The following is a 25065-nucleotide window of genomic DNA, read 5'->3' on the forward strand; positions in this document are numbered from 1 at the left end:
CCTGGGAATCCCCGGCTCCCAGGGCTCTCCCTGGAGACAGATGGTTTGGTACCTGCAGCAGCACCTCACTCGCATCCTCACTGTCCAGGGAGCCCATCTGCAGAATGGATGAGGCCTCAAGGAAGTCCCAGTCCCTCTGGAAGGGCCTTGGTAAAGAAAGCCTGGGCAGGAGAAGAAGCAGGACCCAGGACTCATCTGGCCCTTATCTGCTCCACAGGTCCCAGCTCCACTCCCTCCCGCTGTCCCACAGAACAACCTGCCCGCTCCACCACGGAGCTGCAGTCAACAGTCTGAGCCGCTCCCCAGAGCTCCACAGCCACAGCAGCTCCCACCGGAGGGGCCTCTCGCTGGCCAGGATGGCCTGTCCGAGCCACAGCTCCCAGCTCACACCCTGCGGCCAACGCTCGGGAGCGCTGGGGCCTCACGAGCCTTTCTGCCACATTGGCTTCCACATTTTGTACCAGCTCTGGTGTGGCCAGCAGGACCAGGGCAGTGACCATCCCCCTGCACTGGGGAGGCCAAACCTCGAATCCTGGAGTCAGTGTTGGGCCCCTCACGCCAAGAAAGGCCTGGAGGTGCTGGAGCCAGTGGAGAGAAGGGAACGGAGCTGGTGAGGGGCTGGAGCACAAGTGTGATGGAGCGGCTGAGGGACCTGGGGGGTTCAGCTGGAGAACAGGAGCTGAGGGGAGACCTTCTGATCTCTGAACTGCCTGAAAGGAGCTTGGAGCCAGGGGGGTCGGGCTCTGCTCCCCAGGAACAAGCACCAGGAGCAGAGGAAACGGCCTCAAGTTGCACCAGGGGAGGTTGAGGTTGGATCTGGAACAATTTCTTCCCCAAAGGGCTGTGGGGTATTGGAACAGGCTGCCCAGGGCAGTGCTGGAGTCACCATCCCTGGAGGGTTGGACAGACAGACATGAGGTTCTCAGGACATGGAGTAGTGCCGGGGGTGGGTTATGGTTGGACTTGATGATCTTAAAAGTTTTTTCCAACCTAAACTGTTCTACGATTCCATGATTTTATATTCAATGCAGCCAGCACACCCCATTCATCCAGCCAGCCTGCTCTGGATGCAGAGTCAAGGACATGCCTTCCTAACTCCATGGCTGCCCTCTGCGCTCCACAACAGTCCAGTTTGCAGCAGTTTCTTTCCTCCTTTTCCTAAGGAGAGGTCTCTGCTGAACACAGGCCACCTGCCCACCTGCAGCGTGGGCAACAAGCAGGAGCAGCTGGAAGCCAGCGTGCAGCAGGAAAACTATCATCTACTTGCCATTGTGGAAACCTGCTGGGCTGACTCACAACTGGAGTGCGGCATTGGATGGCTGGAGTTTCCTCGGCATGGAGAGGCGAGGAGAGGAGGTGGGTTTGACTGTCTAGAGCTTGACAATCCAAATGGCAGCCAGTCATGAGTGGTGCCCCCCAGGCTCGGTGCTGGGGCCAGTTCTATTTAATCTCTTGTCCTGGTTTTGTTATAAACAAGTTTCTCTTTTAGTGAATTTGCCTGTCAGCTAAAGCTTCATATGAGCTGCATTTTCCTGGAGAACCAGATCCATGTTTTGGTAAACACAGCAATGGAATGCGAGGTTATTGATAAGGATGGATGGACATCTCGCGAGAAGGGCAACGAGACACAGGTGACCAGAAACTGACCAACTGTGTATAACATGCCATTCACGTGATACTTCATATAAAAGTGGGAGATCACGAGGATCTCGTCCCTTCTGCTTATGGCCGACATTAGGAGAGGACCTTGCGAGTCGTCCCTGCGAACTGAGGCCAGTGACAGACTGAATCCAGCTCCGGTTGGCTGCAGAGTCCAGTCCAGGACTTCGGGTGCCAGCTCTGCAGTTGCTGAGACTTTCAAGATTGGTTTTGTATATTTTGTATTATTTTCTCTATTTTATCAGTAGCATTAGTAAAACATTTTTAATTTTTCCAACTCTCTTTTCTCTGTCCTTCTTTCCCTCCTGATCACCTGTGCTGAGTGTGAAGGGGGAGAGGGGGGATTGAAGGGAGAAAGTGGCAGGAGAGAAGGTTAACAATACACCTGCCAGGGTTTTATTGTCACCCCGCAATCTAATCCTCAACATCTCTTTAGCGATGATTTGGACGGGAGATTGAGTGCACCCTCAATCAGTTTGCAGACAAGTTGGGGGAGTGTTGATCTGCCTGTGGGTAGGAAGGCTCTACGGAGGGATCTGGACTGTGTGGATCAATGGACTGAGGCATTTCACCCTACATCTTCCCAACCTTTCGCAGAGGAGAGGGAAGAGCCTGACATTCACTGAGAACATGAGGAACAGCTTTTGGGAGGATTCAGGAGGAGTAAAGTCTGTGCTGCTTGTAGCATTTCCAGAAGCTCAGTCTGCAAAGCAAAGCAGGTGGAGAACGGTGGTGGTAAGTCGTTACTAAACCAGAGGTCTGATGTAGGCGCTCTGCTCCACCCAGATCAATAGAAAATTAAATACAATTATGTAAGAAATCATTTACAGAGTGAAACTGCAATCCAGACCACCAGAACACTGCCAGAATCATACTGGCCTCCTTAAGCTCTCAGCGTAATTGTTAAACCATTAGTAGAGAAAACAGCAGAAAAAGAAACAATTGTTTGGCTCAGAGAACTGAGACATCTAAATCTTCTTCTGTGTAAACATATCTCAGTTTTTAATCATAGAAATGTCTAAAAAAAAGTCTTTTTCTTTCCTTTTGGTGATTCTACAAACCCGGAAATGCGTCTTTGTTGTTGCTTACGAGGACAGTCTATGGCTGTTCCTATCGGTAAAAAGAAGGTTCAGAATGAGAGATTTGGGTGCACAAAACACGTACAACATCAGCAAAACAGGTAGTCAACACGTTGTGCTTAAAAATATCAGACAGGAACTTTTTTCACAAAATATATTGACCAAATAACTGAACAAAGAAGCTACAGAACTTGAAGTTTCTTCCATTGCTGCTCTGGACTTACAGTTTCACTTACATATTATCCCACCCGAGTCCATGATGCGTGCAACACTATCATAATGAACAGAGGTAAGAGGATGTCTTGGTGTACATATCCCGCTGTCGTTTTCATCATTAAGTCGAAGCTCCAGTCATTTTCAACCCATCGAAGCCACAAAACTTCCACCTTTTCTCTAGGCTGGCCCCGACCCCACTGAGCTCCTGCCTGAACGTGTTCTGCAGTCGAGTCATGAGAACTTCCACTTCTGCAGTGCAAATCTGTGAGAACAGAAGGAAAACGTCACTAAAAATACGGACGCTTTTGGTGACAGAAGCCCTGTAATGACTGCCGATATTCAAGCTCCTTTAATTGCTAACATACACCTGGGCTTTGCCTGCATGTCCCGTCCAATACTCATAGTGATAATCCTGGCACAGCACAAGTTGTGCACCTGCCACACTTCAGGGTGCAGATACATCAGACACTAGAAATAACGGTAAAAGGACCGTCCTAATTTTTCACGCTGTGAAATGGAAGATAATGGATTAAAAACTCCCAAGCATTTAAGTAACTGAACAGCAAGTACTTTTACCAGTGCTGCACATATGGAGCTCTCAGCTACTGGGTACAGAAATCAGAAACAGGGTGAATTTATATCCACATTCTGAACGGTTCCTGCCCCTCACCAGAGCAGGGCACTGTCACCCTTCCAAGGTGCACTGTAAGAGCTGCAACTAAAGCTTCTGGAGTGTTTTCCCAGCGTTGAAGCAGAGCATGTACCTGCCAGCATCCTTACCCAGCCACACGCCACCTACACCATCTGCACCAAGAGTCAATCACCTATGGGCAGACAGGCCTGGAAATGTGACTGCTCAGGCATTGATTACATATAATTAAAGTTCCGCAAGTGAAAAAACTTCAGGATGCTGCAAGTTAACAGTTTCAGAATATATAAGGAGTGAGAAGGTCATGTCCACCTCCTATTCAATTGCCTGCAATGGTTTCCTTATTGCAACAGAAAAATGAACGCCTTATTTGTTATATTCGCAAGAATTCAAGATAGTTTCTGCTGTGTATCTGGGACTGCTCTGACACATTCAGAACTCGCTTTGCACAACAACCTCATGCGCTTGCTGGTTAGGCAGAGCATTAGGAAGCATTTTTGGACAAAAACACAGATATTTGCCGAGAGCGCAGAACAACGTGACATCCTTTGTACATGTGTTGATCTACCACACTCACTGTCTCTATTTTTAACTCCCTTTACAGTCTGCAGAGTTTGCAGCTCTGTAGAGTCTCCAGGTGCTTATTGACCACACAGCTCAGCGGTGTTTCCTCCTGCTGAGGTTCCATTTCAGTTTGACCATTCTGTCACATCCAGACTGATCCCACTTCATGGTCTCCAATACAATCCACAACTGGATTTTCCAGGAGATAATCTTGAGTCACTTCCCCAACTCATGTTGGACTCTTGCCTTCCCAAGGAGGTATTACATTGTTCTTTTGATTCACTGTGTGTCAGCACGAATCACCATGCTCAGCTCGCACTTAGCTAGGGAGAAGAGGTTTGAACCTCCAGGAGTAGACAACGCACACAGAAAGTGTGTTCACTTTTAAGCCTGCATTAGTGCTCAGGTGCGTTCCTCTGAAAGCCCTTTGGCAGTAATCACAGGTCCACAGTTTTCAAAATGCGCCCAGCACGTAATAAAGATTAAGAGCACCCGCTTTGCAACGTGGATTTACATTTGGTGGAGGCACTTTTGTCATCAGGCTGTTCTGCAATCTGGCAGAAACAACGGTCTGAGTTTTGAGAGAGATGGAGAACCAGAACAAGGTCAGGCTGCCGATGGGTTTGGCAACACATGAAACAGAGAGCGGATACCCCGGGAGGAGCATCATCTACACTGCCCAGCACCTGTGATGCACACAGTGCTACGGACAGTTTCTGTAAGGGCTGTTTCACGGCTTCAAACCACGCTTGGCCTTAATTTCTGCTGACCTGCTGGCCTTCTTGGTGAGACTGATGGGCAGGGAGCAGGGGAAAGACATTCCTCTTCCTCTCCTGCTGGCAGCTCCAAGAAACAAGGTTCTGTTCTCAAGTGCTCCCCTGCAACCCGTCCCCACCTCGCACCCAAAGACCTGCTGAACCTCCAAAGCAACACCCCAACTAACACCGAGCTCCTGCAACAACAGAAGAGCTAAGACAGAACCTGACGAACAAATGGGCAGCCCCCTTTCAAGAGGCCAGGTTTGCCTGAGCGTCAGTGAACAATAAAAAAGACCAATGGCATCGGCGAGGTTAAAAGATGCACTTTTCCCAGGGCTTTTCTGCTAAGCTTATTGGAGAAATGTCAGCAGCCCTTTCCGGCATTGTAGGTTCCAAAGAAGTGTCAGAAGTCCGCAGGATATGATGGCATTTCTTTAGGAGTTCCAAAGAAAAATAAAAGCAGCTGTTCACCTTATACACAAATTCAGAATTAGAATACGAAGATAAATCATTAGATAAGTCTTAAAAAGGGCTGGAGTGAGCCTGGAAAACACAGGCTAGCGAGCTGCGCTTCCTTAGGATGGGACAAATTAAGCAGTAAGTTCTAAGCAAAAGTAGCTGAATAAGTTCAGGTCACAAGACATGATTTCAATGCTGGGAAGCCTCCTGTTCCTGGGGCACTTTAAGGAGTGAGATGGAACTCCCTTGAACCTTCAGCCACCTTTGCACAGTCGCTCCCCATTTACTCCCAAAAGGAGCCTGAAGCAGCAATACACAGAAATACTGCAGGAAACAGCAGCTTCTTGTTGTACTAAGGAAAACGCGTTAGCGCTGCTCTTGTTCTGGCCCTTCTTGACTCCCGCAGCCAGGGCTCAATCCCTGCACTTGGCACAGACCCCTGCAAGCAGGACTGCCATCCAGGGCTTATGCTTTTTCGCATTATGAAGCCATTGCACAGCATCCTCCTAAAAATGACCTCACTGACGGTATCAAAACGGAGACAGAAAAGGCTCAGTGAAGGGCTTCAAGATCAGAAATATGGAAAAACTTGGCTCGGAAACAGAAAAACAATGTGACTGTTGCAGTTTATAGAGAATATATACAAAGAGTGGCATGGCAGATGTTACAAGATAAACTGTATGCAAGAGGCCAGTTGTTTGTTCTTTTCCTTTGAGGTCATAAGGATAAGGGAAACAACAGCAGCCAATCACTGTCAAACACAGCCAATGTCAAAGGGTTTGCTTGACTTATGAGCAGGATTACGCATGAACATCCGCAGTAAGAACATATTCAGCTCTGTATTTATGTTAACGTTACACTGGATGAGGGCTATGGTAGAACTTGGGTTGCTTTGAGCAACCTGACCTAGTGACAGATGCCCCTGCTCATGGCAAGGGGGTGGACTAGATTATCTTTAAAGGTCCCTCCTAACCCAAATGCTTCTGTGATTTTGAGAGAGTTCACCCTTTTCCCCATCCTCTTGTAGGAAATTATTCCAGTTAATACACACCAGTTCTTACCGTCCAACCCCCACCCCACTCCCAGGGAGGGAGTGAAGCTCTTCTACACAGACCAAACACACTCGGGGCACAAACACACCAACCAGGCTGGCTCGGAGGCCTGAGCGGGCCGATACACCTACTTTGCTGTCCAGACGCTGCAGGTAGGAACAGATGTACTCTATGCTTGCTCCAAATGGGTGAACATGAAGAAATGTTGAAATTATTCCTGCGGAAAGGAAAAGCAAAAACATCATTCTCACGAGACAAGAGCCAGCTGAGAACACCAGCTCCCCGGCACTGGTGGCACAGCACACAGGGATCTAATTGGGCCGTTCTGGTTTTAAGTACAGCAACGTTTAGCTCATAGGCTGCAAAGGAAACAACAAGTCACCAAGGCAGCTCATGAGCACTTAAAACAGACTTTACCATTCTCATGGCTTGCTGAGTAACAGTAACGTGCCCAGTGGTGAACCATATGGAAATGATCATACCTGTGGGGACGTAAGGCCCGATGAGAGGGAAAGCAGAGCTCTGCTCCAGCTGTACCAAAGGGCAAGGAGCAGGACAGGACCAAAGGCAAATGGGGAGAGCAGCAGTGGCATGTGTGTCTCATCCCAACAGTTTTGCAGCACTCAGTTAAACAGAGTAACCCAAGTTTGTGCCCTGTCACAAAGAGGCACCTTGCAGCCCATGGCCAGGATTGTATATCAAAGCCTGACCTGCATTTCTGACCATTGTGTGCAGGAAAAGGCTGTGCCTTCGCAATTCCCCAAAGTCCCTTCCCCAGCTCATGATCTGGCACAAACAGATCCATCCAGATAACAATAAATGATTCTTTGTTATTCTCAAATCAGATACAGAGGGATGACTGAGGAGAACCTGGCTGAGTGACAACGAACTGAAGAAAATGCCTTGTCCCATAAAGACAAGGACTTCTGTTCCTCCTTTTCCAATGCTGCAGAAAACCCCCAACTCCCCAGTGTTTTGGGCTGAAAAGTCATAGCATGCCATGTTAGGCTATTTTTCAATATTACCAGAAATAGGCAAGGGGAAAGGAAACAAAAAGGTTAGCAGATATGCCTGCACTGTAAATCAGAGGTCAGCAATCCCTTTGTGAGCAGTACTTAAAAACACCGGCAGTATTTCCCATCCCATTGAGCCCAGCCTTCTCTCCCTGCCACCCTGCTCCACTTTCCTTCCTCTCTGGCCACAGGTTCTAAAGCCAAGAGAATTTCTCTCCATGGGGCCCACAGCACACCATGCTCGACCTAACGGTGTGTGGCCTACTGCTGTGGGGGCCACAAACGCCATCCACCCCGGGACACCCTAGAGCCACCAAGATGCTGAAGGGAGTGGAGCATCTCCCGTGTGAGGAAAGGCTGAGGGAGCTGGGGCTCTGGAGCTGGACAAGAGGACACTGAGGGGGGACTCATCCATGGGGATCAGTATGGAAAGGGGGAGTGTCAGGAGGATGGAGCCAGGCTCTTCTGGGTGACAACCAGTGACAGGACAAGGGGCAATGGGTGAAAACTTGGAACACAGGAGGTTCCACTGAAAGAGGAGAAGAAACTTGTTGGGGGTGAGGGTGGCAGAGCCTGGCCCAGGCTGCCCAGCGGGGTTGTGGAGTCTCCTTCTGTGCAGACATTCCAACCCGCCTGGACACCTTCCTGTGTAACCTCATCTGGGTGTTCCTGCTCCATGGGGGGATTGCACTGGATGAGCTTTCCAGGTCCCTTCCAACCCCTGACATTCTGGGATTCTGTGTGACACTAAAGTCTTTGAGCCTGTGACACCAATTAGGACGCTGTAAGGTTGATCAGGTTCTAACTGAATGAAGACAAACCCTCCTCTGTAACTTACTATAACACCTTCAGCAATGACTCTAAGAAGAGCAACTCGCACTCCAGTACGTGCTGACTGGGACTGCCAGTACACACTGGTTTGGACTGAGAGGTGCGCAGTGCACGACTTGCACATGAGCAATGCACCATAAGCTCGAGGCCTTCCTTGGTTCCAGGACTCCCACCTCCATTGGCGTAACCAAAGGAACAAGAGGTGGCCAGCGGGAGCTGCGAGGCCACCTTGAAGAACTCCAACTCAGTTCGAGTCTCCAGCATCGTCACCAAGCCCGTCAAAAGAACTTACCAACCAACAGAACTTCTCGTTCAGATTTCACAGGACTGTTGCTCAATGTCTTCTCAATCGGACATTCCTTCTCCTGGCTGCATGCACAAACTCTGGATGCACTGCTCTCCTGCAAAAACACCACAGGGTTTCCACACACCAGCAGCACAGCAAACACACAGCAAGCACAGGCTCAGTCAGACTCGACAGTCTGTATTTCTGCTTTCCTAGACTAGAAAGGAAGCCTTGTAGAGACTAATTCAGATACAGATGTTTATTTTCCAGATGCCTAAACTGAGGCAATATGATTAACAAAGTGCCCAATGGCTGCAAAGGGTTTAGGATCAGACTGTCCTTGACTTGAATTTGTGGTACTGAATCAAAACAATATTTTACATAATTTATTATCCCCAAAACAAACACAAGACTGCTAGTGATGCAAAGATTTGGTGGATGCACTAAAAGCAGTACTTTCTTCCTAAGTTTTCTGCGGAATTCCAGTGGTCTGAGCGCTACAAACAGCTGTAATTGGAAACAGCCTCCAGCCACCAGTGAAAGGACTGGACTTGGGCCAATAACCAAGATAGAATTAAACAGTCCCTTGGGTTTGCTTAACTTCTTATGCCAGTGCAATTCTCAACTAGATGGGACTGAAACTGTGCAGGCCTGGCCCAAGCAGGCTGTGATCTGCTTCCACAGGAGAAACTAAAGGTCCGCACCATGGAAAGTAAAGGTCCACGCCAACTTTGAAAAATCGCTCATTTTACAATGAGGTGTCACTGCTTCCCTTGGTAAGACATTCCAACTAAAGTGGCAGAAACACAGACTTACATTGCCTTGACAATCAACTGCATCTCTCTCCTTGTCCTCTTCATCTGCTATGCTCTGCTATATAGAGGTAAAGAAAAGGAAAGGTTACTGGTGATAGGCTGTTAATTCTGTTCCGTGAAGATTACTGAAGATTACTGGGATATAAAGCCAGTTTTACTTATTAGAAAGCCATTTATTATCTTCCCCAGCTCATGGCACAAGAAGGTAGGGCTAAAGATTGAAAATCTGAGACAAGATCAAGTATTTGGCTCTATGGCCTTTGGCGAGAACTGCTGCCTAATGTCTCTTGTCTATCCTGTATGATTGTGCCTGTGCTATAGAAAAGAGGATCAAGCATGTTTAGATTCCCACATGGGTCCACAATCACAAGACAGAGTGGATCACACTTGACAAAAAATGGTATTTATGTTTAGAATAAATCCAGTAAGCATGAGAATATTACAACACTGACAAAAATGTTCAATTCAATAGCGCCTTATGGAAGCCAGATGAAAATATGTCCCTAGAATACTAATCTAAAAATCAATGTTTGATAATTGAGACCGCTTTTTCTTAACTTTTAAAGCTCAGGTTGCAGAAAAACACATTTCAGCTGCCATACCACTGTACACTATAAAACAATACAGTTTCTTAGGTAGATTGTCTCACAGGTACATGAAGCCAGCAGCAAGTTCATTACTGATATATGCTCTCCAATTTGGCAGGTGATTTTTTCTGCCTTTCCAAAGCTGGTCCTAAGCTAGGGCAAGGTATCTTGTACACTCTGTCCTTTATTGTGCTCATGATGGACCACAAAATGCAAGGACTGCGTTTACTACTGAGAATAAGGAAGCACTGGGGTGGCACGTACCTGCTCCTTCAGGTTTTCTAATAATGTCTCCATTTTCAGTTTTTCTTCTCTCACTTTTTCTAGCTCAGCTTCTCTCTTCTTGTATTCATCTTGTACTTTCAAAAGATGCTGGAAGAGAAAAGATAAACGTAATTCTTAACTTGCCTATCACCTCTTACTATTTTCAAGAATAGAAAATTATTAGGGGCTTTTCCACAAAGACCAGACGGACCATATTTGGAATAATTAAAGGGTTAAGTATACAACAATAAGAGATCTTTTCTACAATGTACCTTAGAAACACCTTTGCCTATTAGCATGACTTTGTAAGCATGAGGCAGTAATTCCATCATCAACAAACCTCCTTTGTCCCTGAAATAAAGCATGTGTTATGCACTTGACTGTGGGCCTGACCCACAGTAATGTTAATTCCTCCTCTCGCCCAGTCTGGGTCACGCTGTGGCCATACAAACAGCACATGAGAAAGAGCAGCACAGAAACAAGCTGGGGAACTCACCCTAAAGTCTTCCTATATCTCTAGTTCCACACCAATACAGTGGTGTCTTGCTATTTAAGAAAAGACTCTGAAACTGCTACTAGATAAGGAGATTCACACCGTGACCTGTACAATTTCATGCCGCAGAAAAACACAACAGCTTCTCCCACCCCAACATGAGCCCAGCAGCGCAACAAACACCCCAGCGAGCCGTGCACCCCTGCTCAGCAAAGCTCAGGAGAAGGGCTAGGGGTGAATCCCAGCCCACGTCTCAGAGGTGAGCAGGAAACGCTCCAGCCCAACCTGCTGTCTGTCAAGGAGAACCAAGCTGTGGTTGTGGATGTAACAGTGTGCTTTCAGAGCAAATATGTGCCCTTGGATGCATCCATGATGAGCACAAAAACAACCAACAGAGGAAAAGTATGACTGATCCCCCATCGGCGCCAGCAAAACCAGCAAACTGCCAACAGCACTGTGCCTCCCAGAAATGGGCAAGATCGAGTCACCAGGAGGAGATGAGCTCAACTGCTAATATGGCAAAGGCACTAGCCTAGCGGCTTGCCTAGGTCAAACCAGGATACATAAATATACAGTCCAGTGAATGCTTTCTTCCATGCTTAAAATACCCCTCACGAGATGTTTACTTTAATATTTTTCTCCCTTAACTAGAAGAAAAAAAAAAAAGTCATAATCCTATTCATTAATAGTTACAAACAGCATCTTTTTTCAACAAGGCAGTTGCTCCAGAATCTTCTCCCAACACCATTCAACCTCGTAGTGATGTAAAGAGAAACTTGACCTGCCTGACACCTGCGAGAAGGGAATTCTGGTTCATCCTACAATGTCCTCCCACCCTGAAAGCTGATGGTGACTACAGAAGGTTTTTCCTGCCAGCTCCAGCATCACAAACACCAGTTCTGTCAGTTCAGATGTCAGGTTCATCCAGAGAACAACCACAGCCTTCACAGAATTCTTATTTTAACAAGTTCTTACCTGAACTGTTACATGCTCTATGTGCTTGGTTATCAGTCTGGCTTAATATCCCAAGGGCTACTGTTAAGGTTTTATGAGGACTCAAAGCACTCTAGATTCAGCCCAAGGAAATCCCAAAGAACAATACATGCCCTACACATTTCTGTGAGAACAAAAGCCCAAAGCGAGCTTGGGATTTCCCACTTTCTTGCTTATGCTGGTAACTGGGATCTCCCCCAGTTATGGAGACTCAGACTCAGCACTTCAGAAGTCACAGTGTGGTCAAGCAAAGAGCACACAAGGAATCCATGAACTACAGATTGTTTCCAATTGACTTATCAGTTCATACACAGACACTGTTCTGAATGCTTGGTTGTTTAGGGTATCTGTGGCAACACTGGAAATGAAAAAAGGCTGCTTCCACTTGGCAGTTTTGACCCCACATAAAAACATAATGCCTTTGCTTGTGTTTCTGCTCCACAGCACAGCCCCTTTGCCTCTATAGCGAGGCCCCAGCTCTAGAAAAGCCCAGGCCCACCTTCTGCATCCCCTGCAGAGCCTGCTGGAGAAGCTTCATCTGCTGCTCCTTGGTTGTGTCGTCATCCCTGCTGGCTTTGCCCTGCTCCTGCTTCAGCAGCTCCACCTCGTTCCGGTAGGCATCCAGCTGCCAGCGCAGACTGTCATTCTCTTCCTTCAGGGCTTCTACCTGTGACACCAGCGCTGGAGAACAAGGCAGGGAGAGAGCAAAAGTCAAAGAACTGCGAGCAAGAAGTCCTTGGGTGCTCTCCTCCAGCACCCAGGGCTCTGTAGCTCCCAGCGCCCAGTTACAAATCCAGAGTATCAAAATGAATTTCTCCCAACCACTGTTTGTGTTAGCTCTTTAGGAAACAAGCTCCTCTGGACAAAGAGCAGCTCTCAGTAGTGAATGCAGTATTTAACCTTGGAAGAAAACAAAACAAACGAAAAAAGAAGCAAAAGAAGACATTGGGGTGAAATGACCATGCTGGTTAGAAGCAGGTTTCCTAACCAGCGAAGCTGAAAGACTCTGGGAGAGGTGTCCCTGGCTGCTTCAGCCAGAAGAATGTGTCCATCAATTGTGGAACAAACACCTGCCTCAGTCTGGTGTCCACACAGGGCTTGGTAAATTCAGGACTGGGATTATACGACGTGATGGCAGCAAAGACAGGCCCAGCAGGTTCCAAAACACAGCCCTGGTGCAGAGGGCACAGCCTGGCATCCTGTAGCCCTGCTCGGTACTCAGGCCATGGCCAGAACACATGCAGGCCGGTTTGCCCAGGACTCGCATGCTGTACTTGGAAGAGAGACAAGACATGCTGCATGGGAAGAGGGTGGGTTTGGGTGGGTTTATTTAACTGCCCCCTCTCATTCTCCCAGCCAGTGAATGTGTGTTGGGCCCCACTCCACACAGCTACACATTCTAAAAGGAAGGACAGTAGGCGATATTCAACTAATGATAGGACAAGGGGCAACGGGTACAAACTGGAACACTGGAGGTTCCACTTAAATATGAGAAGAAGCTTCTTCCCATTCCAACCCGCCTGGACACCTTCCTGTGTAACCTCATCTGGGTGTTCCTGCTCCATGGGGGGACTGCACTGGATGAGCTTTCCAGGGCCCTTCCAACCCCTGACATTCTCTGACTTCCCCCACAACCTTCATGATGGCATTTCCTAAGCTGAATGCTGGACTTTGTAACCTCAACATCCAGGAAGGTCCTTCAATGCATTTCTGGACTATTCATCCTTGGTTTCCTGCAGACGAAGGGAGAATGGGTATTTGGACAGTCAAGTTCTTGTGTCAGCCGCAGCCAAGGGCATTTCCAGCTGTATGATACAGGAGCACTCAGCTGACCACACAGCCTTACTATGGCCACATTTGCCACTGCACCCCTTGCTGTCCCCTCCGCAAGCGCTGCTGCTGCTCAGAGCACCAGTGAAGCCCAGCGCCCCAGCACGGGGATCTGCTGCTGTGTCCATGTGTCTCCAGTGCTGGGCAGACACCAGCAGCGCACACAAACAGGACAGCACAGGGTGATGTAGCTGCAAAAGCACAGAGCAGCTGTGCAGGTGGCTCAGTCCCCCCACGCACTTCGCCATGAACCCCCATGTCGCACCAGGGACTGCAGTTCAGACGCAGCGTTAGGTTCCCCTGACCATGGCGGGGAGGATCAACAAACAGCAGCTACAGAACCAGGCACTGAGAGGAAAACAAACTCCAGATAACTGCAGCTGATTTTGCTCCACCTGTGACAATTCTGAGGTACAGAACAGTCAGAACACGACTCCTGAAAGAAATCACTGATGAGACAAGTACTTTGTTTATGAACTGCAAAAAGTGATTTTACCTGATTCTTCTGTTTCTTTCATCTCTGACGGATCTTCTATTTCTTCATCAGACATTTCCATTTCCTCCTCTCTTCGAATACCCATTAGTTCATCATTATGAATATTACGAATTTCCTAAGGTTCAGAAAGTAGAGGGTTTTTTAAAATACAGGTTGCAAGGAACAGATTGGTTGGATAAAGAGATGCTGAAATCTAAGTCTGCAAAACGCAACTCCATGATAAAAGAAAGAGGAAACAATAAAATAATATTTGGCACAGACTATTAGATCAAGGACAATATTTAGCAAGAGTCAATCTGTCAGTGCTATCGGAATTACCCATGCTGTGGTTTCTCGGTGACCCCTCGCCCTGCATCTGCCCTGCTTGACGTCCACACGCCTCTCCTACCTTCAGCGCTGCCCAACCTGGAACCTCCACTGGGTCGCTACCTCACGTCTCCTCGCTGGCAGCACCTCTAGACCAGACTGACCTGCTGCCAGCACCCGCCCTGCTCCACACGCCCAGGGGCTGCACCACCCTTCCCTGTCCCATCCTGCCCCGCTGGGTTCCAGCCCCACGCTCTCCATCACCTGGGTAGGATGCCCCACTCCGACTGAGCAGGACTTTGGTTCAGCCCTCCCCGACAGGTATGTCTGAGTGAAGTCAGCCCTGCTGTGCAAACCGTGAGACATTGTGCCAGGCCGTGTCTTCTCAGGAGCTAAGGGTCCCAGCCCAAGCTGGGACTAGAAAAATCATCATAGAATCTTCAGAGAATGTCCCAGGTTAGAAAAGACCCACCAGGACCATGGAGTCCAACTCCTGTCCCCGCACAGGACACCCCACAGGTCATGCTGTGTGTCTGAGGATGCTGTACAGTCTCTTCTTGAACAGGCTGGGGCTGTGACACCTCCCTGGGGAGCCTGTTTGGTGTCCAGCACCTCTGGGTGAAGAACCTTTTCCTCATGTCCCACTGACCCTCCCCTGGCACATCTTCTGCCGTTCCCTGGGCTCTGTCACTGTCACAGGGAAGAGCTCAACCCTGCCCCTCCTGCTCCTGCTGAGGAACCTGCAGCCCATGAGCTCTGCCCTCAGTCTGCTCTGCTCCAGCTGAACAAACTCAGGGACTCCAGCTGCTCCTCACACGGCTTCCCCTCCAAACCTTCACCAACTTCATGGCCCTAGATCAAACTAAACCTGCTACAGCTGCACACCAGCACAAAACCCACTTGATGCTATAAATACCTGTAGCCCCCCCAAGCCCATGGAGCTCTCCTGTGTGGCACCACGCACACGGTGGGGATCTCCTCTGAGCAGGGACACCTCTCGAGGTTTCCCCACCAGACTGAGAGACCCTTAATCCAGCATCTGATATCTATAATGAGCTAAGTGACATTTTACATTATGCCTAAAAGCATATCATATGCTAACAACATTTATATATATGTATACAAGGAAAGGCTGAGGGAGCTGGGGCTCTGGAGCTGGAGGAGACTGAGGGCTGACTCATCCATGGGGATCAATATGGAAAGGGGGAGTGTCAGGAGGATGGAGCCAGGCTCTTCTGGGTGACAACCAGTGACAGGACAAGGGGCAATGGGTGCAAACTGGAACACAGGAGGTTCCACTGAAAGAGGAGAAGAAACCTGTTGAGGGTGAGGGTGGCAGAGCCTGGCCCAGGCTGCCCAGGGAGGTTGTGGAGTCTCCTTCTGTGCAGACATTCCAACCCGCCTGGACACCTTCCTGTGTAACCTCATCTGGGTGTTCCTGCTCCATGGGGGGATTGCACTGGATGAGCTTTCCAGGTCCCTTCCAACCCCTGACGTTCTGGAATTCTGTGTGAGATATCTCCAGCTATAGCTTAATTATTGGAACTATAATAAGTAGCAGAGTGTTTGACTGCTGTCTAATCATTGTCAAAGCGCCACTGCCACATCACTGTTTAATTACAATTCAATTATTGCTTAATCACTATTTGATTGCCATATAATTACCATTCAGTCATTGTTTAATTATCACTCGATCATCGTTTATTCACCAATAAAACCTCTTTAGTTAATCCCACAATGATGACTTCTCTTAATGATTCACCTGTGAGAGCAGCTCCCCTGGTGCTGTCCCCTCCTGACACATCCGCCCAGCGTTTCCTCCTCCTGTCACACAACACATCCTGCACCTTCCAAGCACTGGCCTACATGGCACAGCCTTGGCCCACGTTAGGGATCAGAAAGGAGCAGAGATACTCCCTCCTGTGCTGGTCTCTGAGCTTCCCCAGCTCCCGCTTGTGTGTGTCCTTTCTGCTCCATGCACCGTGTCCAGGCAAAACTGGCCAACCCCACCTGCTCCTATGGACAAGAGTCCTGCTCCATCCTCTGCTCACACTGGGCAGAAATGGAGCTCTGCACAGACACCCATCAGCCCGTTTGCAACCTCAGCCTCTTCACACCCTCTGCAGAGCAGGACAAGCAACATTCAGAAAACAACTGAGTTACTCAAGGAGATGGAGATGTCAAGACCACTCACCAGAGGCTCGCACAGGCGGCCAATTGTCCCTACCCGATGCCAATTTACCACAACTTCACTTGGATTATACACCTCAGAAACAGCCATAGGAGAAAAGATAGAGAAGATTTGCTTATGAAATAAAATCAACATCCAGCTCTTTGTAGATTTTACTCGAATGGCCTGAAGCTTTCAAAACCTCTTCTTGCCAGCACCGAGCACATGTGCACCAAGAGCAGCCAAGAGGGAATCGTAGCATCATAGCACAGCTTGGGTTGGAAGGGACCTTCAAGTGCCATCCAGTGCCCCCCCTGCCATGAGCAGGGACATCTTCAGCAGCTCAGGTTGCTCAGAGCCCCGTCCAGCCTGGCCTGGGATGTCTCCAGGGATGGTTCATCCACCACCTCTCTGGCCAACCTGGGCCAGGCTCTCACCACCCTCAGGGACAACAATTTCTTCCTCAATGTGGAAAACGACCATGGACACCTTGGGGACAGCAACAGGGAAAGGGTGAGAACAAGGCAGATCCAGGCACGACAGGCAGTGCTGGTTACACTTCCAAAGCAACTGCTGCCCCAGAGACCACCCATAAACCAGCAGCTGGGGTGAAGACCAGAGAACCATCTTCCCACCATCTTTAGCTGACTGCTCAACAGCTGAAACCCTAAAGCAGCCTTGAAGCTGGAGAAGACTGTATGGAGTACAGCATGCAACAGACACTCCACGGATCACCAGCACCCTCACTGTGCCCAAGGGAGCCATAGATGGGTGAGGAAAAAGCATCAGAGAAGGCAAATACTTGAGAGAGGCCCTTCCTAACCAAGGGAATATGCTGGCTGGTAGCTACCGTAGCATAGTGGTTCTCCAGCTCTCAAGTTTCCACAGCTTCTTAATGAGCTGCCTGCTGTCTTAACGACACTGCTGGGAAAGCCACCTGAAGACTAAAACCCCGGCCTAGCCTAACTCCCCAACACACACCCATTCCCTAAGCTGCCCACCAGGCTCTCGTCCAATGCGGTGACGCACAGGATTAAAGTCTGCCAAAAGCTGTCCCAAGAAGATGCACCTTGTGGGTCCATCTTCCTTAAAGAGAAGACCCTAAGCTTGGGGAGACCATCAGGCTGAGCCCAGCAGCAAGTGCTCCTGGAAGAGGCCTCAGCAGTGGTCTCACAGCCTCTTCCCACTGGGAGAACTTACCTTGGAACAAAAGACAGCTCCAAATGGAGAGAGTGCTCCCACCCCAGGCACAGTAAGCAACCTCAGTAAGCAGGAGAGAACAGGAGCACCAGGCTCAAAGCAGAGGCATCATCTGAATCAGACTCTCCACCTGGCCTATCAAGTATAAAACGACACATCAGCTCCTGTAGCTACTACAAAAGGTTTGACTCGGTGGGATTTGGCAAGTCCCAGAAGTGCAAACTCATGGGGAGATCACAGCTGGGAACTTTCTAGGGAAACAGCCATTTAGAGTTCGCCAATGTTGATAAGGATCAATCGTCTGCTTTTGGCTGGGTATTATCTAACCCCACAGTTTTTCTCAGGTCATAGCTATGTGGGAAGGTGTCCTGCATACACAGTTTTAGAATACACTCAATTTAGTGGTGATCACTGTCAACTATGCCCATGATACAAGCTCCACCCTACTTTAAAAGCTTAATGAGCAAGACAAATACAATTTCTCACTCTTCCCTTCAACATTTTTCATACCCCAGGGTGACAATACTTCCATCACCACTTTGAGCATTAATCTTTCCAGGGAACGGACATGGAAGTGAGACTCAAGGAGAGACAAGCTGTGAGCAGACCTGCCACGGGGCTCTTTGCCGCTCTTGGTAGCCCTGCATGTCCCCCGGAGCACAGATATCTCCTCCCGTCTTCCTCAGCCAGACACACAGCAAGACAAGCTCCACCACCAGATGCAGACAAGCGACGTGACATCCCTGCCAGGCAGGTGACAGCAGGTGGCGTGTATTTCACCACTGACTCCAGGACAAACACCTCCAAACCCACTGCTTTCCTACAGACGGCCTTTCTTTACCTCAGCTGGATTCTTTCCGACATTGTGCCTGACTCCAGAAGGATTTGATAAGATCAGATAAGGGACTGAGAACTGTTCTTCCCCTTGCAGGAAGCACAATTGGAGTGAAATGTCCTCTTCTATCACCCCCTCCCCGGCTTGTCAGCACCTTTAAATCCTGTATTTCACTAGTAATGTCACTGCACAGGATAAATACACAAATATGAGAACATTCTCCCTCAGACTCTTCAGCCGCAATTATTCCCACCTCTCAAGTCGGTCAATAAAAATGTGATAAAACAGATCTCTGATGAAGCTTATGATTGTGGTGGTTTTGTTTAACATCTCTCTAGAAATCCCTCTTGCTTTAACATTAAAACCAGCAGAAAACAGATAAACCATTATTACTATTGTGCACAACTTCAATCAGCATACAGATCCCAATGTACTGCTACTAGTAACACAAATACCGAAAGAAAACGTATTACCTGTAGCACAACAGACGACTGAGTAATTCCCACCTTACACTGTGAGTTAAGGTGGTGTTATCCACACAAGCATTGCGCAAACTTAACATCAATATCCTGAGAAGAAAAAGACTGTGCTGGAGGATCTAACACAATAAAAAATTACCAACCTCTGCTTGTTTGCACCACACGCTGATGTTCTTACGCTGAGCTTTCGTGAAATGGTCCCAAGCCTTTTGTTTGGAGGCAGAATGGTACACGGCCACTATCTGCTCGACTGGAGTATCAAATCAGCAGTCAAATCAGGCCAGAATATCATCCAGAGAGCACGAACAAGAGGAGTAAAGGAGTAAAAAAGTGGAATCAGGCAGGTGGTTTGGCTAACCTTTTCTTATAACACTGTACTGTGCCGAAGCTTTGCTCAGGGAAGGGGGCTGCGCCTGGAGAGGAAAGCGTGGCCTTCACCAGGCCAGAGACAAAGGTTCAGAGTGTAACCATCAACTAGGAAAGCGGCATCTGCTCTCAGCTAGAAAAAAAGGTACGCATTGCGCCGAAAAATAGTCAAATACACTGTGCAACGCTGCCAGCGAGGGTAACAGGTACTCACCGACACAGCTGTCAAAAATGGGATGATTAAGTACAAAGCTGGCACTTTGGGTACAGTCCCAATGAACAGTGCCACAGCCCACCCGTGTGCACAGCGGGGAATGGATGCTGGCATCAGCCAGCAACCTTTTTGGTTCCTGAGACTTATTCCTTCTATTTCTCCAGGTTTTTTGAGAAATAAAGCGCCTCTCCTGGGATGGGAACTCAGCCAACAGCAGAAAGCACAACTACCTGATTTTTTTATGCTTGTGATGTTGTAGTAAGTGTAATTTTTACAAGATAAAATAAGCGCTCTGCTATTTAGATGAACTTAAGAGTGGCTGAGATATCAGCGGTGTTATAGAGCGCGGCTGCATCTATTACAACTCCCTCTGCAGTGCTTACTACATCCCTCTCTGCACTGTATGACCATACTTTTCACCATAAAGAGAATTTTTTTAAAAATGAAGTACCAAACAAGTAGCAGCTGAAATTATTGAATGCAAAACCAAAAGGTAAAAATGTTCACAATTTAGCCAAGGGGCTCAAGGAGATTCGGTACAATTGTGGAGAAGGCACTCTTAAAAAACAAAAAAAAAGGTAGGAAAAAACCAATTCATACTCACTAAAGTAAGGATGTGTAAGAGGCAATGAGCAGTTTGAGGAACTGTTATAAATCACATCTCAGACTAATACAGCCCACGCCTCTTCCTTGATTTCATGATTTAATAAAGTACTGGGATTTCAAAGAGCCATGTTCAAAATGCTGTTCTGCAACAGGTTTTCAGTTGTGACTGAGGACAAGGTGTGGGGAGCGCTCTGCTGCATCCTACCTTTGGCGAATAAATCCTGTATACTTCGCCGAGGCACCAGATTACCAGGAACTTACCTTGTCTGTGCACAGACGAGGAGTTGAAAAGATGACAGAACTACTAATGTACTATAACTAGAAGAGGGAAAAAATTAAGAATTCATTCTCTCCTCCCCGCAGGTGTGGACTCCTACTCCAATAAAAAGTACCACAGAAACTTTTGCCACGTTAATGATCTATGCTTATAAATTAACTGTCGCTGAATGGAAATGATTGCTCCTTCTTTTCCTGAAGCCCTTTTAATGTTGCCTCTCCAGACTCTAGAAATAAAGCATCTTCCCTGCAACAACAAAAAAGCAACATTCAGCATGGAAACACTACTCACACTGAACCAGAATCCCTGAGAGAGCAAGTTTGAATTTCTCTTTAGCTTCTTCCATCTCCTTCTCGTGAGCTGCTTTCTCATTCACAAGCCTGCGGACGTGGCTGTTGGCCGACTGGATCATGGAGTAGAAGTTGTTGGCAGTCCTCCTGTTCACTTCTCCACGCTCTATCCAGGTCAGCAAGGTCTGTATGGCTTCCAAGAACTTGGTGTCATCTGCAGCAAGAAAGGACACCTTTACATCGCACAAGCCCAGGGTCACCTGTGCAGCTTTCAGATCCTTTCCCTGGTGCTGCTCAACTGCTCTCTTGCAGAGATCGACTTACATCGGGCAGCTGATCACAGTTCCTGAAAGCACGGTATTATCTGAATACAAGGCTATACAAAGGAAGGCAAGTCTAACATGAAGCTGATGTCATGAGGATGGAGCCAGGCTCTTCTCGGTGACAACCAGTGACAGGACAAGGGCCAGTGGGTGCAAACTGAAACACAGGAGGTTCCACTTGAATATGAGAAGAAACTTGTTGGGGGTGAGGGTGGCAGAACCTGGCCCAGGCTGCCCAGGGGGGTTGTGGAGTCTCCTTCTGTGCAGACATTCCAACCTGCCTGGACACCTTCCTGTGTAACCTCATCTGGGTGTTCCTGCTCCATGGGGGGATTGCACTGGATGAGCTTTCCAGGGCCCTTCCAACCCCTGACATTCTGTGATGGAGCAAACCATCTGTTGAGGTGCAACAAGAGGACCAACTGCTACAAACCTATCGGAAAACTTCATATGCCTATTCAGATGTACTCTTCCATGAAAGAAAATATCAGCCAGCTCCAAAAGCATCAGGCCACACACAGGTCTTGGGCTTCAGAGAAGGTCTTAGGACTTAGACTAGTCCTTTTAGCATGAACAAAAATGGTTTGGAAGAAACTGTTGTACTCATCTATGGGTTTGTTTTTACAAAAAGACAATTCTGAAGAAGAGACGGCTACGAGAGCTGCAGCGTGCAGGCTGAGGGCTCGGTCTGAGCGGGCTCTGCAAGGTCTAGATGGCACCATCATTTCAGCTCAGCAAGACGACCACTGGAGAACACAAATCTCTGAAGGGCGCCCATGGGCCGTAGATCCACTTACCTTTCAGTTTCTCAGCAACAACACTGCACTCATGGTCGGAGTAGTGCACGACGGGAGGCGGGGAGGGCGGGCGGAATCGCTCCTCTTGCAGCCGCCGGCGATGGCGCTCCTCCCTCGCCAGCATGCGCTGCTTACATTCCCACTCGTACAGATCATCCCGAGCCTGAGCAAAATCCACGTGCAGGCGCCCGGTGTCCTTCTTGTCAGTGCTGGAGCCCAGCCTGATGCGATAGCCTGGCAGTGGTGACAGTGTTGGGATGGGACAGGGGACTTACTTTACGCTCCAACCACCCATCAGTGCAAGTCCCGCTTTCCCACAGAGCCAGAAAACCTCCGAACAGAAGAGTTTACTGAAGAGTTTAACACACAGAAAGCAATGCTGGAGAAGAAAGCATTGTTAGGGGCTTTGCTGCCATCTGGCTGTGTTTTGCATATGCTGGGTAAGATCTTACATGGGCCTCTTCCCCAGGAAACACTAGCGGGTACTGGGTCTCGAACAGCAACTGGAATTGTACTGGAGCTGGATCAAGGGTTGGACTTGATGATCTCTGAGGTCTTTTCCAACCCAGTCAATTCTGTGACTCTGTGAAAGCTCTCGAGCTGGGCGACTAAGCCCAGCTGTTCATATGCGGAAGGCAGAACTGTCTTCCACACTTCCACAAACTCCACAAGGTGAGGATGGGAAGGGAGGAATGGGAGGTGAGACACGGTAAACAGGGCAGCAGGTGGATGGCAGGAATCTTTGGAACAGCCCCCATCATCCAGTGGGAGCGGGAACGGGGTCAGCAAACGGACACATCCACTGTGTGGAAACTCCTCTGACCACCAGCGTGGTTTGCAGGACTCCTCTTCTGGAGTTTCACATCAAACGTGCTAGAAGGCTCTCCTCTGGGATTCAGAGGTGGTATGTACATACAAAAATCTGCATTACAGAGAGACTCTGTACAAAGAACAAACCCAGAAGCAATGCCTGCGTGTGGATGACTGTGCACACAAGCACGGCTGCAGGCAGGAGGAACTATAAGCAGAAAACACCTGCAGCTCAAGGGGCTGCTTTGGCTGTGTAGAAAGGGTAACCACAAAGAGCCACAGCTCTTACCAACAGGGCACTGCAAGTCTAACTCAATTCAACAGTCTCTGGAATGAGACGCAATGTAGTCAATACGGACTACAGAGAAGTTTCCATTATTTTCAACAGCAAAGAGCATTATCTTGACAGTCCCACCTCTCTGGAGAGAGTATGGACTTCGAAGGCAGTTCCCTGGTTTGTTAATATACTGAAACGATGAATTTGGAAGGGATTTTAGCACGGAAATAGAAAGTATTACTGTATTTTTCTAGAATGGTGAAGAGGTGGGTGGAGAGCCCGGCTTGCCCAGGGCAGACGTGACCAGCACAGCAAACGTGGGCCTGGCTGGAAACGCACCATCTGCCATCCGCAGGGTCTGGAACACCAACCCTAAGGTCTCCGTCCTCCATAGATCAAACCTCTTAAACCCTACGGATGCAGAACAGGGGTTCCCTAAGCAAAAGGAGCACAGGGCTTTTGGCTCTCATAATTAACTGGGAAAGAAATCCTGATAAGTCAAACAAACCTTCCAATTAACAAGCAGTTGAGAGCAACTGCAAATTTTTACAGGACCCTTAAGCATCATCTACAGAATCTGCTGGACATTTATCCAGGTAAGAGAGGGATGGACTCAGTACCTCATCCCAATATTTTGCAGAGGTTTGCAGTACCCCAGGTAAACACCATTGCTCTCTTTCCCATTATGAGCTGTTTTCACATACTTAAGGACAAACGTAGAAAAAGAGGCAAATTGACACAACATTAAACAAACCTTCCAATGAGAACAAAGCCTATGAAGAGGTCACTAGACCTCTATCCCAGACAGAAATACACTTACCAGAAAGATAAAGCGCCTTGTCCACCATGAACTCCTCAGCAAAGCGGATATGACAGAAGTTCTTCTTGCTCTTCCGAATGGCTATGACTTCCCCGCACTGTTCAAACACTTCCATAATGATCTGCTCAGTGGCATTTTCCGGCAGGCCTCCAACAAACACCGTCTTGCACCCTGGGGGCCTCTCTCTTGTTGCTGGAGGAGGAAGATCTGAAGAAGGCAAGAGAGAGAAAGCAGAGCAGGTTTGGTTTTGGGTTGTTGGCACAAGTTTCTCTTATCTGCCCCTTCTCCTGAGGGACAACCATCCTGGCGCAGAACACGAGCAGCACCAGGACCTCAAAGCTTTATCATGGGAGGTGCTACAAAAGCACAGCTAAAAGGACTGTCCTAACATAGAGAATGCATAGATAACAGGGAATCCTAAAGGGCAAAAAGCTAAACAGCAGTCTATAAAGGGTATGAAAGTATTTACATTAAGGGAAGGTCATGAACTTAATTTAGACTACAAAGAAAGAAAGAGATGAAGGAAATGGGTGTAGCCAAGAGGTCTAGAAGGGATTAATGTTTGGGGTTTTTGTCTTTTGGGTTTTTTTTTACCTGTACAACTAAAATAAACCACAGAACACAAAAGCCGGCTGAAAGTTAAGTCTAATTTGTCCAAAGCAGGTTCCTCACCCACCTGTAACACCGCGGCACACACAGGAGGCTGCGGGATACTGCTGTGACTCGGAGAGGTGCTTCTCCAGCACCACACTCATTCCCGTGCCCAGGTGCCCCTCAGCGAGACCCTCCCAACTCAGTGCATGAAGGCTCAAAAGGATTATGCACTTGTCACCTTGCGTTTCTTAACACGTGGAGAATCTTAAGTGAATTTCAGCGCCGAGATCTATCGCCCCCAGTTCAGCTCACAGAATTACACTGCTTACATATTGATTTAACAAAATAGTGGTACTCCATTCTTTCAATTCTGTGGCACACTTCCAGCGAAGTTCTTCCAAAAGCAATTATTAGCGTTATTTTCCTTTTGTTTGGAAATAGCTCCTTTGGGTTCCCAGCTGGAGCCCGAGCGCTGCCTTGCCACAGCCTGATGAAATATTACCCTTGATGTTCTCTGCAAACCCCGGTTCTTCTCACCTTTTAACACCTTGCTCTTAGTTCACAAGAGCAGATGCTGCAGGACAGCACCCAAGGCAGGAGCTCACCCTTCCAACCCCTGACATTCTGGGATTCTGTGATTCTGATTTATTTTGTAGC

General features: G+C 48.3%; 1 protein-coding gene across 9 annotated transcripts in view; it reads right to left on the minus strand.

Annotated features, from left to right (window-relative positions):
- Nucleotides 1–1843: 1843 nt before the first annotated feature.
- The window catches only part of ENOX2 (ecto-NOX disulfide-thiol exchanger 2), a 40999-nt gene continuing 17777 nt past the window's right edge, over nucleotides 1844–25065 (minus strand). For 7 of the 9 annotated variants that reach the window (XM_080352786.1, XM_080352785.1, XM_080352788.1 and 4 more), the window contains exons 5-15: nucleotides 23815–24021; nucleotides 21908–22141; nucleotides 20789–21001; nucleotides 19178–19284; nucleotides 14045–14159; nucleotides 12218–12399; nucleotides 10233–10340; nucleotides 9383–9439; nucleotides 8573–8681; nucleotides 6568–6653; nucleotides 1845–3216 (exon numbers count right to left, since the gene is read on the minus strand). In XM_080352786.1, the coding sequence (XP_080208912.1) occupies nucleotides 3073–3216; nucleotides 6568–6653; nucleotides 8573–8681; nucleotides 9383–9439; nucleotides 10233–10340; nucleotides 12218–12399; nucleotides 14045–14159; nucleotides 19178–19284; nucleotides 20789–21001; nucleotides 21908–22141; nucleotides 23815–24021 (1562 nt within the window). In that variant the 3' untranslated portion in view covers nucleotides 1845–3072. Of the gene's footprint in view, nucleotides 3217–6567; nucleotides 6654–8572; nucleotides 8682–9382; nucleotides 9440–10232; nucleotides 10341–12217; nucleotides 12400–14044; nucleotides 14160–19177; nucleotides 19285–20788; nucleotides 21002–21907; nucleotides 22142–23814; nucleotides 24022–25065 lie in introns of all 9 variants that reach the window. The other 2 variants (XR_013922786.1, XM_080352784.1) reach the window with 2 other exon arrangements.

The sequence above is a fragment of the Nesoenas mayeri genome (genome assembly GCF_963082525.1).
Source record: "Nesoenas mayeri genome assembly, chromosome: 13".
Lineage (NCBI taxonomy): Eukaryota > Metazoa > Chordata > Aves > Columbiformes > Columbidae > Nesoenas > Nesoenas mayeri.